Source organism: Perognathus longimembris, chromosome 26 (genome assembly GCF_023159225.1).
Source record: "Perognathus longimembris pacificus isolate PPM17 chromosome 26, ASM2315922v1, whole genome shotgun sequence".
NCBI classification, from domain to species: Eukaryota; Metazoa; Chordata; class Mammalia; order Rodentia; family Heteromyidae; genus Perognathus; species Perognathus longimembris.
The window spans coordinates 119,114-137,319 of NC_063186.1; the positions used below are offsets into that span (position 1 = coordinate 119,114).

An 18,206-nucleotide genomic window follows, 5' to 3' on the forward strand; every position below is an offset into this window, starting at 1 on the left:
CATATAGTTCAAATTAGTGATCTGAAAAGGCCCTAGAAATCTGATTTGCCATCCTCTCTATTCAAAGAGGGTTCTGAGACACAATAAGGGGAAGTAACTTGGACAGAGGGAAAAGATACTTTGTGGCAGAATTAAGGGAGGCCTCTTTGCACCATTCAGGGACAAGGAAAAGCAGGAGAGAGCCTGGCTTGCACAGGCCAAGAACAAGAGAACGGTGGGATTCAGAGGTGAGCCCAAGAAGACTACCTGAAAGAACACTAGTAAATGGGTTCCCATATACTATCTTAGAAGAACTTCCAGTTAGAAATGTTTGTTAAAGTCTGCAAAATGCATTAGCTATGTGATGTTGAGGCTACCACTTCTTAACCAAATACTTGACCTCTAATACAAAATTAAATATTTAAGCTTTATAGCATGTTTGTGGCCTACTAAATAATTTCCTGAAGCATCTATATATTATCTTGTATTTGGAAATTTAAGATATTTACCTAATGTATATATACAATGAATGTATAGAAAAGCCAGTACTTTTCTTTTCCCTAGAAAAGCTGCTGGTAAATTGATTCAACTTGATGAATAATGTATAAATTTATTCTGTGTGCTAGATATAATACCATTAAACTAAAGAACCCTACTACTTTTGAAGCAAAGAGCAAAAATATGGGAGGACAAAAAGCCATATTTTCTTTTGTCACAAAAGGCCCTAGGGGTGAAAAAGAGGAGTATAAAAGGAGCTTGAATAAATTTTGAAGAGCCTGTTCTACTTTGTTGGTACTGGGGGGATATTCGATAATTCTTCAGCCAAAATTCACTCATAGTGGTGGAGTCAATCCTATACAGACTGAAAATAAAGTCATTTACTTCAGGTTAGCTCTTGACAACAGATATAACTTTAATAAAAAAGGATAAACTGAAGAATCAAATTTCTACAATGGCAGAGTGTACAAAGCTTTAATTAGTGTTGCACTCCCAAATATATACTGTAAATGCACAAAAGAAGTTGCAAGTGTCCACTTTTTACAATACATCAGGATGATGGGCACTGTCAATGAGAGAATACTATAAATAACAGCCCTGGACTCTTAGCAAGGGGTAGGAGGAAGTCAGAAAGGAAAGGAGCAAAGTACTGTACTTAATTGAAAAAAAATTCTTTATATATTTGTATCTCCAATGCATGTTTTCTGACAAGTGCTCTTTTAACTATAGTCTTAGTAGAACAGCCATCATAATTATTTTTTCTTAAAGCCATATAAAATTTTCTTCCATTAAAAGTTTTATGTAGCTGGGCACTGGTGCCTCAGACATCTAATCCTAGCTACTCAGGAAGCTGAGATCTGAGGATCACAGTTGGCAGCCACCCACGGCTGACAACTCTGCTTGAGATTTTTTTTTTTCCCAAGTCCTGGGCCTTGGACTCAGGGCCTGAGCACTGTCCCTGGCTTCTTTTTGCTCAAGGCTAGCACTCTGCCACTTGAGCCACGGCGCCACTTCTGGCAGTTTTCTGTATATGTGGAGCTGGGGAATCAAACCCAGGGCTTCATGTATATGAGGCAAGCACTCTTGCCACTAGGCCATATCCCCAGCCCTCTGCTTGAGATTTTTATCTCCAATTAGCCACAGAAAACCAGAAGTGGTGCTGTGGCTCAAAGTGGTAAAGACCTAGCCTTGAGCAAAAGAACTCAGGTACAGAAACAAGACTGAATTCTTAGCCCCATGACAGACTGATACACACAGACACACACAGACACAGACACACAGACACACACACACACACACACACACACACACACGTACATTTTATATATTTTAGGGCTGGGAAACAATAATGTTCTTTTTCATACTAACCCTTCAAACACCTGGGCTGTCTGATCAGGATTCAAGATCAGACAGCTATGATACCGCCTAAGAACAGCCACGATGCAGACACACAGTCCTGTTGTGTAATTTCCGGCCAGGCTGGAGGACTTTAGGAGCAGTTCAGCTTCCACCACACTCAGCTCATTTAGTAACTACAACAGAGAAGAGGCTGAATAAAACTGTACTTGCCCAAGCAAGCAGGAAAACACGTCCCACCACAGACCACTAAAATAGTATCATTTACTATACTACCCTTCCAAAAACATGTACTAGTGAGTTAAACTGGTTTTCACTTGTAAACTTTAATCAATTTACAGAGTTGTTCTTCTGTCTAGACATCAAGTGCACATAAGGAAGTACTCAGTGCTAAAAGAGTTATCGAAACTTTATGGCAGCCTAAATTCTGAGCTGGATAATTTTAGAGATCATCCCCATTCTACACTTGCCCTCCCTAAATATAACAGGCAACTTTTCATTAATTTTTTCTTACTAATAAAGCTAATACCTACTATCAAAAAAAAAGTAGGGCTGGGGATATAGCCTAGTGGCAAGAGTGCCTGCCTCGGATACACGAGGCCCTAGGTTCGATTCCCCAGCACCACATATACAGAAAACGGCCAGAAGCGGCGCTGTGGCTCAAGTGGCAGAGTGCTAGCCTTGAGCGGGAAGAAGCCAGGGACAGTGCTCAGGCCCTGAGTCCAAGGCCCAGGACTGGCAAAAAAAAAAAAAAAAAAAAAAAAGTAAAGCCAAGTCTAATATCTATTCACTAAAAACAGATCAATAGAAATACCTTACAAGAACTACAGTAGAACTGAGAAAAATTATTAGGGCTTAATTTTTTTTCTTTCAATATAAAATGTTCTGTACTATGGAGAGGAAATAGTCTTTCCTCATTCCCAAGACAAAATTGCAAGACTTAAAAAGAAGCTTCAAAACTCTCACATTTCAAATGACATATATTTTTAGCACTAGTAACAATTACTTAATTAAAAATGAGTGCAAATATAAATAGAATACTACTTACATTGTTAACTCAGAATGTCCAGTTTAAAAAATATAATGGGCTCTTAAAATAGTGTTAATGAACAACAATTGGTTCCTTTTAAATAGTTCCTTTTAAATTCCTTTTAAGTGATTATCAGAGGCAGGGAAGAGTAGAGGCAGAGTAAGAATGAGTATGTTTACTGATAAAATTATGGTCAGATATGAATGAAAGTTTGAGTGTGTTATTCTTCATACAGCCGGGTGACCATAGATATACTGTACATTACCAAAGGCTAAAAGGGACTTGACATTTTTCACCATTAAAAACTGATAAATGCTTAAGACACATATCTGTATGCAAAACAAAATTAGACAATTTATACTTATATCTGGGCATCACATGGTGTTCGACAAATATGTATGCTTAAAGCCAAGTATGGCAGTGTATGTCCACACTATTCAGGTATCTGAGGTGGAAGGATCACTTAAAGCCAGGACTTTAAGCCTAGCCTGGACTAGTGAGATGCATTCATTATACCTATATGTGTACTTTTTATAAATTTGGTGATGCCTGGCAGACTTATTGCCCTGAAAGGTCTTTCTGGCACCTGTATTGCGAAGTCAATCAGTCCATTGATATTCAGTGCAGGCTCCATGAGATCAAAGATGAGCTGAACATGGTGAGCCAGAGGGAGGTGAAAAGAGGCCCCTGAGGCAAAGCTGGTGATCTGCTCCAGCACATTGTTAGAGATCTGTGGGAGCAAAGCAAGGAGTTGTCACACACACTACCTGCATTCCAAACACTTTCAAAAGAAACTAAAAGCACATACAAATCAAACTCCCTTACAATTATAATTTGAAGAAATATGATTGGTCACCGAGATCTACATTTTCCTGATCTTAATGGTAAAACAAACTATAACTTTGTTTTTTCAGATGTGTCTAATTGAATTAACAATGGATTGTAAAACGGATAAGCAGATGTGGCTTCTTCTCAATTCCATAGTATTTTAATTAAATCAACAGATTCATCCTTCATCAACAATGACTACCATACAATTAAATAAATGTTGCATTAGGGATTGTTTTACATATTATCACCATAAAACACTTACATAATAAAAACACATCTGAGGTAGGCAACCTGACACCTAAAAATGAATGGTTTGAGATACTCCCAAGTATGCTTGGTAAAATGTATTTGTGAAATTAATTATGACTAGAAACATAGTGCAGGGAAAATGTTTTTAAGGAAATAAAAACATTATACGCGTAAACAAAGAGCATCAAATGGCTACCTGAGATGTCACTTGATGCTGATCAAAATAGGAAAGGAGTTGGAGTTTTGTAAATACTGTCTCCAGTGTTGGAAATGCTTCTTGTTTGTTCTTCCTGGCTTTTTGCCCTTCATCCCCAACTAAATAAACAAATAAAATAGATTATTTTTCCATTTAAATGAGACTCTTTAATTTTTAAATACTTTTTACAGAGTTATGGCATACATTAGGAAAGTATATAAATTACAAAAGCGCACCCCCAAAGCCCACTTATCAGCTTTTAATGCTCCTCATTCACTGGAAGGGTGTTTCATCAAGACTACTTGCAGCTTGGACTTCTGGTCCCCGTTTAGAACTTTACACAGACTGACTCACACAATATATACTTTTCACATCTGGCATCTTTCACTGAACAACACTGTGCTTTCAAGACTGATTCATTATTTTTTTTTCTGTTGTAATTTTTTTTTTATTTATTATCAAAGTGATATACAGAGACGTTGAAGTTTCATATGTTAGGCCTTGGGTACATTTCTTTTTTTTTTTTTAATTTTTATTGTCAAACTGATATACAGAGCAGTTACAGTTTCCTATGTTAGGCATTGGATACATTTCTTGTACTGTTTGTTACCTCGTCCCTCAAACCCCCCTCCCCTCCCCCTTCCCCCCTCCCCCCTCCTCCTTTCCCTTTCCCCCCATGAGTTGTTCAGTAGATTTACACTAAAAAGTTTTGTAAGTATTGCTTTTGTAATCATTTGTCTTTTTTACCCTGTGTCTCTCGATTTTGGTATTCCCTTTCAGTTTCCTAGTTCTAATACCTGTATACATGGTTTCCAATGTACTCAGATAAGATACAGAGATAGTGCAGGTACAACCACAGGAAGGGGATACAAGAGGATCATCAATAATAGAAGCTACAGTTTCACATCTCATGTTGAAAGTAATTACAACAGTGATATAACAGTCGTTTCCATAACATGGAGTTCATTTCACTTAGCATCATCTTTTGTGGTCATAAGGGTATAGCTATTGGGCTCTTGTGATCCTCTGCTGTGACTAGCCTAAACCTGTGCTAATTATTCCCTATGAGGGAGACAATAGAGTCCACGTTGGGTATATTTCTTGTATTGTTTGTTACCTCCTCCCTCATTCTCCCCCCCCCCCAGTTGTTCAGTTGGTTTACACCAAATGGTTTTGCAGGTATTGCTTTTGTAGTCGTTCAAGACTGATTCGTTCTTGACATGATTTTGAAATGTTCTGGCTATTATGAAAGTATCCTTAGGAACATTTATGACTAAATGACTTAAAACACAATCACGGAGCTGGAATGTATCTCAGTGGTAAAGCGCTTGCCTAGCAAGTGCAACATCCTGGTTCAATCCCCAGTACCAAAAAAGAAAAGACCAAAACAACCAAACAAAAAAATCACATCAGTAACCAGCCTGAGATTACACAGGCTGGCTTTGATACAAATACTTCCTTAGGACCTTTCTTTGGAGAGTTACCACCAATCTTTTCTGAGTCAATTTAATATATATCTCTTTTTTGGGGGGTGGGGTAGGGGTCAGTCATGGGGTCTGGATGCTGTCCTTGAGATCTTTAGCTCAAAGCTAGCACTCTACCACTTGAGGCACAGTGCCACTTCTGTTTTTCTGGTGGTTAATTGGATAAGAGTCTCATGGACTTTCCTGGCTGGGCTGGCTTTAAACTGAGATCCTCAGATCTCAGCCTCCTGAGTAAGTAGGATTACAGGTGTGAGCTACTGAGGCCTGGCAGTATATATCTTTTTTAAAAGAAAGAAATGTACATATGTACATTTAGGTTTACTATGTATATCTACTTAACATAAATAGATTCGACGAAAATTCCAACTAACAATATAAAAAAAAATCCAAGTGTCAGGAGGAATCTTGTTCTTGTTCTTAAACAGTTTTAAGAACATACATGGGCTGGGATGTAGCTCAGTGGCAAAGCACTTGCCTAGCAAGTGCAACGTCCTGGGTTTGATCTCCAGTACCAAAAAAGAAAACACACACACACACACAAAAAAAAATACAGTTAAAAAAATGAACATACTATAAAATACATTTAATCCTATTTTAAAACATCTGAAAATGTCTTTACAAAACCAAATGGATTACATGTGCTGTAAGGTCATTTATAGCACTTTCATTCTAAGTATTTAGGAACACTCAGACACAAGCTCTGCTGTTCATACATCCTGTTCTTTTTATTTGGAAGTTTACTTCCGGGGAATTAATGTCACTTTACAATTGTAATTTCTCTATTAAAGACATAAGACATGAAAAAGATTTAACTGATCTGAAGAGCTGGGGTGTAGCTCATGGATTCCCAGCACCACACACAAAAAAAGAAAACAATTCAGTGATCTTGAAAATATTTTTCTAATGGAAAATGGAATACTTTCAGAAACCAAGATTTAAAAGGTAATTCCCCTTCAACAACAAGCAATTAATATTAGAGCCAAAAACAAAAACAAATTAGTTTGATGTATTATAAGTGGCTAGCACAAACAAGTAGATGTTGATACCAGCTTAAAAAGAATGAAGAGGTGCTGAGGTAACATGCTTTACAAGCCTGCATCACTTTTTTTTTTTTTTTGGCCAGTCCTGGGCCTTGAACTCAGGGCCTGAGCACTGTCCCTGGCTTCTTCCCGCTCAAGGCTAGCACTCTGCCACTTGAGCCACAGCACCGCTTCTGGCCGTTTTCTGTATATGTGGTGCTGGGGAATCGAACCTAGGGCCTCGTGTATCCGAGGCAGGCACTCTTGCCACTAGGCTATATCCCCAGCCCCCCTGCATCACAAAAGTGATGCAGGAGTAGAAACTAGTGAATTCATGATACTTGACTATGAGATTCTTATCTCCAATTAACCACTCCAAAACTAGAAGTGGCACTGTGGCTCAAGTGGTAGAGCACTAGCCTTGAGCACAAAGAGACTCAAGGACAGTGCCCTGAGTTCAAGCCCACAACCAACAAAAAAAGAAGAAAAAATCTTATGTTTATATCTTCCCAAGAATACAATGAAATGCTAACACAAGCTCTTTTTTTCCCTAAAACTGGCAAATTTCCATTTATATGAAGTATGATCAGCTAGCTTCAGATGCAAATATTAATTTTAAGTAGTATAAGTAAAACTATTTACAGAGGGCAAAATTTAACACCTTGTTATATTTTTGAAGATGTTTTCTCAAAGTGGAGTTTCTTTCTGATACTAATTTCTCAAAAAGCAATATGGAACAAGTGATTTTCTCTTTGTGAGTTTATGTTCTAGAAGAACCTATTTAAGAAACTGGTACAAAGACAAGAGAGTATAGTCTGCCATTAAAAAATCTAGTTAGAGGGGCTGGGGATATGGCCTAGTGGCAAGAGTGCCTGCCTCATATACATGAGGCCCTGGGTTCGATTCCCCAGCACCACATTATACAGAAAATGGCCAGAAGTGGCACTGTGGCTCAAGTGGCAGAGTGCTAGCCTTGAGCAAAAAGAAGCCAGAGACAGTGCTCAGGCCCTGACTCCAAGCCCCAAGACTGGCCAAAAAAAAAAAAATCTAGTTAGACTCAACAGAAAAAAAACACCATATTACTTCCTGTTATTTCTGACCTTTTGCCTTCCAACACTAGACATTCCACAGTGTATAGAAATACTATCTACAAGTAATTTACCAACTCTCTTACAGGAGACAGTTCCCATTCCCAACTGTCAAGTATGCCAAAAATAATTGAACATATTCTTTGCAAGACTTCTAAGTCTGCTCTTCTATTGTACCATCTTTCCTGTTTTCTCTGAAAGAAAATAACCAAACAGACCAATTTCCTAGACAGAGCACTTTCCTTTTCAAGCTCAGTAGAAATAGGGTCACATAAGGGGGTTTCACTTCCCTTCCATGGCTCCATAGTCCCCTCAGTGTGCTGGCAATGAAAAAGAATCTAGAAAATGTGTTGTAAATTGATGTGTTTAAAACTATCATCTCAGGGGCTGGGAATGTGACTTAGTGGTAGTGTGCTTGTCTAGCATGCATGAAGCCCTGGGTTCGATTCCTCACTACCACATATATAGAAAAGGCCAGAAGTGGGCGCTGAGGCTCAAGAGGCAGAGTGCTAGCTTTGAGCAAAAAGAAGCCAGGGACCGTGCTCAGGCCCTGAGTTCAAGCCCCAGGACAGGCATAAACAAACAAACAATCATCTCAGATATCATAGGCCCAGAAGATCTTAAGTAGACTGAAACATATACTGCCGCTTCTTGTTTCTTATAGGCAGAGGGGAGAAAAAAGGTAGTTGAATTTTCGTACCTATGTTTTTCTCTAGGAAAGACCTAGCATACAGAAGCTCTAGTGACTTATGTTGCTAGTGCAGAGCTGGAAGAGTTTCTATCATGTGTGGGAACCATGTGGTTGGCACAGGGTAAATTCAAACATTCCTTTCCCTTCAAATTAATAAAGTCTTTGTGAACAACACATAGGTGGTACAGAAAGAATGACATCATGAAATAAACTATGAAAAGTCTCATTAGGCAGATGAGAAGCAGATAAGTACAAAATTTTAATTACACAATGGGGTGACATAATATAAAGTCATAGCCTTACTATAAAAATTATGTAAAAAGCACCGTGAAAGAGAATTCCAAACAAAGAAATCATTACCTTCCAACATCCAATATTCTTTCTAACTTAAAATTATTTAATTATTATTTGGTGATATATAACTATCACTAGCTGTTACAATTATTCTTCTGAATAATGTATGAAGAGATCAGCAACTATGCTGTGATGATTTTTCAACTACCATGGAATATGAGTGCCATAGAGCAAAAGCACATATTTCAAGCTTCAAAATTAATATTAAAGAAATGGAGCCATTTCAGGCACTGGTGGCTCAGGCCTGTAATCCTAGGTACACAGGAGGCTGAGATCTGAGGATTGCAGATCAAAGCCAGCCCAGGCAGAAAAGTATGTGAGACTCACATTGCCTAGTAAGCACCCAAAAACTGGAAATGGAGCTGTGGCTCAAATGGTAGAGTGCTAACCTTGAGCACAAAAGCTCAGAGATAGCGCCCAGGCCCTGAGTTCAAGTACCAAGAACAGTACATGAAAATGAGGAAACAAACTTCCTACAGACTAAGGATTTTTCCACTCACTCTTTAGTGCTCCATTACTACTGTAGAAAATCTGTTACTTAAAAGAGTAGAGAATAAACTGTCCTATTCACTCTTTTAGCACTTCAGTACTACTGCAGAAAATTTGTTACATAAAAGAGCAGGGAATTAAAATAAGATATATAACACCTATAAAGTACAGTATATGCCACAAAGATTCCTATTAATGGACAGAAGGTCTTAAGTTTTAAATGTGCTGATTCATATTTCAACATGACAGTCATTAAGAGGAGGAAACACTCTGGTGATAGTGACATGGACCACTTCGATAAAGACTGAGAAAAGGGAATACAAAACACAATGTAATGGGAGCCAATGTGCTCAAGCTCTTTACCGCTCATTTCTGTGGTGCTCTTCTTGTTCAGGATTTTCAGAATATCTTTGGTAATCTTCTTCAACTGGTGTCGAGCTTCCTCACGCTCTTTGCCAACTCCATAGAGAAGGATTGTGCGCTGGTTACATTCATGACTTGAAGATTCATCCTGAAAAACAACAAATGCATTCTGAGACCCTTGGTTCTAGAGATGGGACTGAATTTCATGTCCCCTGGAATGTGCTAACCACAGCCTCTCCCTGCTGGCCTGCAGTGGTGCATGCACCCTACCAACCCTGCCTTTCATCACAATCTTCACTGGCAACGCTCTGAGGTTTCAAATTTGGAACTTGCTCAAGTAAAACAAAAAAAGTGCCAAGTGACCTGAAGTCTTAATAGAAGCATTTGATGTGGGCCTATCCTACAGAGTAAGTTCTGGCTATTGAAAATTTTTTCCTTGTCTAAAATTGAGCGTGGCATTAATTCCATAACAGCTAACATACTACCTATTAATACCTTTTCTTAAGGATATTATTGCTTAGGAAGCTTGGTTTTAAGCTTGGTTTAAGGTAATATTAGATCCTTTATATGTATAAAAAATTCTTTCTAGGACATTCAAAAACTTTACATGAATGTGTATGTGTGTATGTGTGTTTGTGTATATATGCATATATATACATAGATATTTACTTCCAATGACTGTGTGAGATACATCTATATTTTTGTCCAAATGATTTTCTTTGAATTAGAGTAAAGGTTTCAGAAATGCAAACATGCTCAGAGATGCTTAGCCTCTGGACTGCCCTCTGCTCCCCTCCCAATGAGGTGAAGCACTGTTTTTGTTTTTTACCATATGGGAAAATAAAATTCTTTAGTCACAGAACACAGAAATGAGAACATACCACGTAATACCTTAGCTAAAGTTAAGTAGACTAGGATGTGCTCTTGCTCTTATGACTGGCTTTGAATTATTCTACTTCAATCTCTCCATTAGATTTTACAGTTAAACTTCGATCACCTTCACGTATTTGCTGTACATCTTTCCCAGGCCGAGCACTTACTCGTCCTGCCAGCATCTTATCCCAAGGAACTCTTAGGATACAAGTTTCTTAAGAACTCTTCTCTGGAGAAACAAACACCACTGTGCTCATAATTAGTGACTGCTCTGACAAACAACAAAAGCCTGCAGATGTTTAATCTGGAGTTTTAATCTGGACTTTCCCTGCAGGCAGCATGTTGCCTCTGCAGTCCCCATGTTCTCTCAGCTCTCGGTCATCCTACTCATGGTCTCTATCCCCATCTTGTCAGCCTTCCCCTCTGGCACACACTTGCCTTCCCATCACACTTCCCTTACACTGGTTCCTTTTTTTATTATACTTTACTAAAAGGATGTGTTTACATGCCTCACTGACCTACCACTAACACCCAAGGTTTCAGTGTTCAAACTTGCCTTTTAAAATGAGAGAAGGACACCAACACAGGAGTGCTTTCCCAGAAACAATTCCCCAAATACACACCTTTCTCAGATTTTCACTACACAAGACCAAACATCTGCATAAAACAGATCCAGGCATTAATCATAATCAAGCTGCACACAGGAAAAGAGGTGAGCTGCTTATTGATCTCAGATTTTAATTGTTGTTACAAAACACTGGTGCTCTATTTTTTCCTTTGTTGGGATATATATGTGGACCTATAAAGAGAACAGGTGAAAACTACAAGACACAGGCATTGCCCGCCATATACCCTGGTGGCTTCATGAACATGCAAGTAGTACTAACACTGACATCTGTGAGAAGAGTAACACAAAGATCAGCTAAGTTATCCAACAACTCTATAAAACGTGCATCTAAATGGGAAGAGCTCTGAGAAAAATACAAAAATGTTCCCCACCGTTAAGTAGCACATAGATTAACTATACAACTATAAGAAGCCCAAACAGAGATGGCAAAAGAAGCCAAAAGAGAGAGACAGGGGAAGGCTTCCTGGACAGATCTGTCTGCTCATACTGTAGCACAGGACAACCTCAGCGCCCATGTTGTACTAAAAGTAGCCCCCCTGTGGGGCTGAGAGCTATGACCACATCCTGGTCCTGACACTTAGTATTCCTCCCTGACAAATCAGCAATGCCACCTCCCTTGAAAGATGAAGAGAATAACAGATACAGAGTCAGGAGCACCTGTAGAACACTGGTCACTGTGGATAATTCACAAATTACAAATAATCTCCACTACACACACAACCATAGCAACCTTCCCCACAGTCACTGGAAGTTCCTACCTTTGCCGTTGCTTTTCCTGTCATCTAAATACCCCAAAAGGTGTACAAGTACATTGTCAGTTCCCCTATGGTGCCAGCCAATTTATCTAAAGCTGAATCACACAAGAACTAGGAAGGGGAAAGAAATTTTGCAGCATTTCACAGTGCAATTCAGAGTGTTTGATTTTTTAAGGTTATATTCAAGTATTTAAAGTCTGTCTTCCCTATGGAAGACCTTATATCGTCACTTTCATTTTTTCCTTAATAGGCATCATTGGCATTGAATATTTGTTGAGTACAACAAATAGAAAATTTTAAAGCAGACTAATGAACAAAAAACATATAGCTAAAGAAATGAGGCAGAGGTAAAATAAGGAAAAAAGTTTTATTTAGTTATTAGTTAAAGCACCGTGGAAATGGATCGGGAAAATAAACAAATAAAAAGTTTTAGAAAAAATGTCCAGTGAACTACAATGTAGTATTTGGAGTATTAGAGAAAGTACATGTTGCCAAAACTAACTAAATTTAGTATTAGAAATGAGGACTAGGAAACAAAATCCAAGACATACTTCAGGGAGGAAAAGCTTGGGCACTTGAATCTAAGAGTGACTATGCATCTCATTAGATTTCAAGATGAGCCACTAGAAAACTTTGTTGGAAACGCCCCCAAAAGGACATTGATCCCTCAGAAAATAAGTGCAAGGAATAAGCATCCTGTTTCAAAGCTATGATTCAAGTGAAGAAGTCTTCATAAAGAGATCAAGAATGGAAAGCAGATTGATGATATAGGGGATGGAAGACAAAGACTTTCTGTCAAGATTAATAATAGAATCAAACCATAGGGAATAAAGAAAACTGGAGAAAACAGAGGAAAATGTGCCAGTAAAGGAGAAATAAACTTGAAGCTAGAATCAATGCACTGGTCTTGATACACATATACACACATATACACACACATACACACACACACACACACACGTTTAAAAAAAAAAGGAAAGAAACCAAATGTTGGCTGTTATTCTGAAAAAGAACTCTTTTAGACAGTAGAATTTCAGGCCTTTCAATTTACAAATAAGAAAGGTTGACTTCCACTTTACAAAGACAGACTGATGTAAAATTAAAAGTAACTAGATGGGAGCAGTGACAGGTGGGAAATAAACAGACAGCTTGGCCTCAACTCTGCAATAAAACTGTGTACATTAACACCAGGGGCCCTCAAACTTTTATGGTGCAGGTAGCACAGGAAAGACTCATTAAAACACTAAAAGGGGGCTGGGGGCTCCTACAACCTCTCATTCATGGGGGTGAGGTTGGTGGCTAAGAAGCACATTTCTAACATATTTCCAGGTGACACTGAGCTGCTACTCTGGACTTTGAGGATATAGACACACCCTCAAAACTCAGAGGAAACAAGTGAAACATGTTCATAGGAGAGGCACCTACCCATACAGCTTGACTGCATGCAGAAGGGTATGACCACTGGAGATGCTGTGCTTAAGTGTGCATGTGGTTTGTCGCAACATAGGAGAGAAGTGATATTTGCATGAAGGTGAAACAGAAACAAGTTCTAGTATCCATTTTCACTCCGACCCTATCTTTGCCCCTTGGGTTTCAAAGTCAAAGAACTATATATAATGGTGATACAAAGATAATTTAGCATTATCATTCCCCACAAAACTAGAAGATAAAAAAACCCTGAACACCAAAACTGCTTACCCTTAAGTTTTACTTAAGGAAGAAAAGCGTGAAGGATGCTTTATATAACTAATAAGTATAAGGCTGCTTTATTTTCTAATGTAATTTTAGATTCTGGTCATTTATAATGGGAAGAAATTGTTCTGCCTACAAAGGAGGTAATCAAACACAGACTTAAAATAATGACATTATTAACCAGGGAGGAAACAAGAGCAAGAAGCTTAACATCCTTAACCAGGCCACATTTTGGGTTAATGTAATTACTTGTTGGAGGGTAATTCATCATCTAATGTGAAGCATGGTATGTTTTCAGGTGAAAATCATTTGAAAAAGATGATTTTTGCCTCTTTCTCCAGGAAACAGACCTGAAAAGCTTGACTTATGGATTTACCATCTGCATGGAAAATAACCAAAGAAGTTGTAAATCATCAGCTATAAGCATATTTCAGTGAAAAACTTGAAAATCTTAAGTTACTTTTTATAAAGATGACTTCTGGCCACTCTGGTCCCACATTCCCAGGAAGTAAAAGCAGAAGTCACAGAGGCAGACAGATAGGAAATCAGTGCCTGCACACTGAGTGTCCACACGCTGCAAATAAATCTGTGACTGTGAAGTTCTCTCTTCCTTCTTTCCTTCCATTTTCCTGTAGAACACTCAAGACTTTACTGACGAAAACTCAGAAAATTCTCTGCCACAAAGAAGTTTGGCAACTAAACTGAGACACTGATAGGAAAATACCAGATGCCCGTCTAACAACCATTACTGAAGATATTCAAATCCTTCAGAATCTACTACAAGCAGGTAATGTTCTGTCAGTATTTGACATACATGTATTTAGATAAGATGCATGTGCAAATTTTTTCCAAGTTTTTCTTAAAGTTGTAATTCTTAAGTAACAATAACAGCAAAATATATTTGGAACAAGCATTAAAATGCAAGTCATATTAATGGAGGTATCAGAAAGAACCATTAATCTCCTCACTAAAAAAATGTATGGAAAATACAAATGATTTTACCATAAAATGAGACTTATGTAGAGACAGAAAGGTAATATTATAGATTTCAAGAATACTTATTACATATTTTACTATCTAGCAAAATGAGCACTCAAAACGGAGCCAAGCTTACAGAGAATAAACAAGTTAAGAACAAAAATCACAATATTGAAAGTTATAAAACCAGTGATCTTGTATCAATAAAATACAGGATTTTACTTTTTTAAAGGGGAATTAAGTTACAGGTGAGAGTCGTCAAAAGTTTACATCATGCTCGATGAATCTGGTTTTTATTTTCAATAATTAAAGGATGGGAAAAAAGTGAATTCTTGGGTTCTTTAGGGAATTTGGTATCACTTAATTTACCATATTAAATCTCTTAAATGAAAGCACTGTGCCTTTTCTTTTAATTTAGACATTTTTGCTTTCAACATGATTGTCTAATTATAAAGAATATTTTATGTCAGATCAATTGCATTTGATGCAATAAAAAAACCTAAAGATCATCTTAACTTTCAAGATTTAGATGCTACACAGTATACTGAGAAGTGTTACTTTTCCACTACCAGCCTATTGTGATAATAGTCTATGAAATCAGAAAAGGACATTGTTTTGCTATTTTACTTCAGCTACCATTATTTACTCTATAAGTCTAGGAAAACTGTCCTGGCTGCCTTAAGGAATATAAAGAATGGTGAGCACACACGCTTGCACACACACAACTACACAGATGTATATATAAATATGTATATATGCATATGTATACTGACATATATTTAGGTCACTTGTTTGTTTACTGTTTTAAAATTTCTACTGAATGATAGTCATGAAATGTGAATGAAAATTAAATGTAGTGAACAACTTGGAAATGAAATATACCTCGATTTAAATGTTTGCAACCCCTCTAGAGTTAATAGACTTCTATTGCTACAAGATAGATTTGGAGTAATTGATGTAAAAATAAATTTATATTATTTTCAGCATGAAAAAAAATGTTTGCATCTAAATAACGGGTCTTTGTGAAATACGTGTTTGAATGGATGACACAGCAAAACAGAGACAGGAATATCCTCCACTTTTGTTTTTCTATGATTCAGTTTGATTTACTTAATAAATTTACCAGGAGTGATTTCATAATTTCCAATTTTTAATTTAAAATTCTAACAGACAATTCTCAATCATTTCTCCTTGTAATACTTTGGTGATATTAAGTATATTTAAAGCCAGGAGTAAGGATGGTACAGAAAAAGTAAAAAATACAGTCTCATCTAAGTATCCGTGTCCTATGTAAATATAACTGGGCTTAGAATAAAAATCACACAAGAATTGCCAAGTATCCACAATGTCACATAATGTTTCTTAGACCACATAACATTTCTAAGATGAGATCTTTTGGGGTTCTGTCCTAATAATACTACAATAAATATCAGACTGATGACCTCAATTTTTACAGAAGACTGTGGAGATACTAGCAAAGGGCATGACTACAAACAGCTCCCTTGCTTTCCTCCTCTAGGTTGCAAAGAGAAAATGCAAGCCACTGCTAATATCACCACCGCCAGTGTTGCCCCTGCCGCTGGGAACAGCAGCCAGTGCAACAGAGACTACAAGATCACTGAAGTCCTGTTCCCACTGCTCTACACTGTCTTGTTTTTTGTTGGACTCATCACAAACAGCCTAGCAATGAGAATTTTCTTTCAAATCAACAGTAAATCCAACTTCATTATTTTTCTTAAGAACACTGTCATTTCTGATCTTCTCATGATTCTGACTTTTCCATTCAAAATTCTTAGTGACACCAAACTAGGCCCCAGGCCTCTAAGAACCTTCGTGTGCCAAGTCACCTCTGTTGTGTTTTATTTCACAATGTACATCAGCATTTCATTCTTGGGACTGATAACTATTGACCGATACCAAAAGACCACCAGGCCATTTAACACTTCCAGCCCCAGCAATCTCTTGGGAGCTAAGATTCTGTCTGTTGTCATCTGGGCCTTCATGTTCTTACTGTCTCTGCCTAACATGATTCTTACCAACAGGAGGCCACAAGACATTAATGTGAAAAAATGCTCCTTCTTCAAGTCAGAGTTTGGTCTGGTCTGGCACGAAATAGTCAATTACATCTGTCAAGTAATTTTCTGGATTAACTTTTTAATTGTCATTGTATGTTATACCCTCATTACAAAAGAACTCTACAGGTCATATGTAAGAACAAGGGGTACAGGCAAAGTTCCCAGGAAAAGGGTGAATGTCAAAGTTTTCATCATCATCGCTGTGTTCTTCATTTGTTTTGTTCCTTTTCATTTTGCCCGAATTCCCTACACCCTGAGCCAGACCCGAGATGTCTTTGACTGTGCTTCTGAGAACACTCTGTTCTATGTGAAAGAGAGCACTCTATGGCTAACATCTTTGAATGCATGCCTAGATCCATTCATCTACTTTTTCCTTTGCAAATCCTTCAGAAATTCCTTGACAGGCATGTTAAAGTGCCCCAAATCTAAAACATCTTTATCCCGAAAAAACAGGAAGAAAGAGCAGGGAAGTGGTGACCCAGAGGAGACGCCAATGTAAAAAATTACCAGCGGAACTGCTGCTTTCTGCTGGAGTTCAGACTCCTTAAAAGAAAGCATTATGTAAATATATTAACAATAACTTAGAAATATCTGAGGCAATTAAAATTGCTCTTGAAACAAGGGATATATGCTTATGTAAGTATAAAAATGGTCCTAAAATGCAGAAAAACTGTCTAGCTCTGTAAAACTGTGTCCCATAACTATGCTCCATGCCAAATGACATGGAATTCCTGATTTTCAGAGTTGGCACAAAGGGCAATCACAAAATGACATGAAATTCCTGATTTTAAAAGTTGGCAAAATGGGCAATCACAAAGTTGCAATTCTTTAAAGGCACATTAGTCACAATCTTGTTTTCTTTACTGTCAGCTGAGAAAAATGATCATTTTGATAACATCTATCCAAAACAATACTAAGATACTATACACATCCTAGCAGCCAAACCAAATCCTCGCTGATTGATATATAAATGTATATAAGTTTGTAAGATGTTGTTCTTGGGATATACCATGTATACAAAGTAAAAACTACTACAAAACCTCAAAGATGTACAAAGTACAAATTAATTGCTACAAAACTCTCAAAGATTTAAGCTAAATGAAATGGTATTTAATGGTGGAGTTTATTTTTTATCATTAAGGTGATTATGATTTTTAAAATACCATTCCAAAATTACTGAAGAGAAGTTGCCCTTATGACATTCTAATACTAAGGAAAATTATTAATATTTCCTTAACACTAGAGTAGGAGGTTTCACTAATATCTTAACAACTTCAATAGACACAATACTGCCTTTGAAACTTACCTTTACTAAATAGCTTCTGGAAGTACCTGCTATTTGAATTAACAAACATTTTGCCTTGGTAAGAAATATTAAATATAACTACAAAGTTGCACTGCATCACTAAGATGAGGAATATGATTGAACTGTTTAGATTACCTGTTTCTATTTGTATGTGTAATATAAAATTCATACATTCACTCAGTCTCCATTTTGTTGTAATTTCTTTGTTCAGAGGCACTAGCCACCATGAATCACTTTCCTAGCCATAAACTGCATTACAAATCAAATCCACT

At 37.4% G+C, this 18,206-nt stretch overlaps 2 protein-coding genes across 6 annotated transcripts in view; one reads left to right on the forward strand and one right to left on the reverse strand.

Annotated features, from left to right (window-relative positions):
* LOC125342549 (P2Y purinoceptor 12) overlaps positions 1 to 17,793 on the forward strand; it is a 44,497-nt gene extending 26,704 nt beyond the window's left edge. Inside the window, exons 2-4 of one of the 2 annotated variants that reach the window (XM_048334785.1) lie at positions 5,293 to 5,295; positions 14,211 to 14,362; positions 16,073 to 17,793. In XM_048334785.1, the coding sequence (XP_048190742.1) occupies positions 16,087 to 17,127 (1,041 nt within the window). In that variant the 5' untranslated portion in view covers positions 5,293 to 5,295; positions 14,211 to 14,362; positions 16,073 to 16,086 and the 3' untranslated portion in view covers positions 17,128 to 17,793. Of the gene's footprint in view, positions 1 to 5,292; positions 5,296 to 14,210; positions 14,363 to 15,784 lie in introns of those variants that run through there. The other variant, XM_048334784.1, reaches the window with a different exon arrangement.
* Positions 1 to 18,206, reverse strand: part of Med12l (mediator complex subunit 12L) — a 199,892-nt gene that overhangs the window by 53,873 nt on the left and 127,813 nt on the right. For all 4 annotated transcript variants that reach the window (XM_048334781.1, XM_048334782.1, XM_048334783.1 and 1 more), the window contains 4 exons: positions 9,628 to 9,775; positions 4,140 to 4,258; positions 3,450 to 3,593; positions 1,846 to 2,009 (listed from right to left, as the gene is read on the reverse strand). In XM_048334781.1, the coding sequence (XP_048190738.1) occupies positions 1,846 to 2,009; positions 3,450 to 3,593; positions 4,140 to 4,258; positions 9,628 to 9,775 (575 nt within the window). The remainder of the gene's footprint in view (positions 1 to 1,845; positions 2,010 to 3,449; positions 3,594 to 4,139; positions 4,259 to 9,627; positions 9,776 to 18,206) is intronic.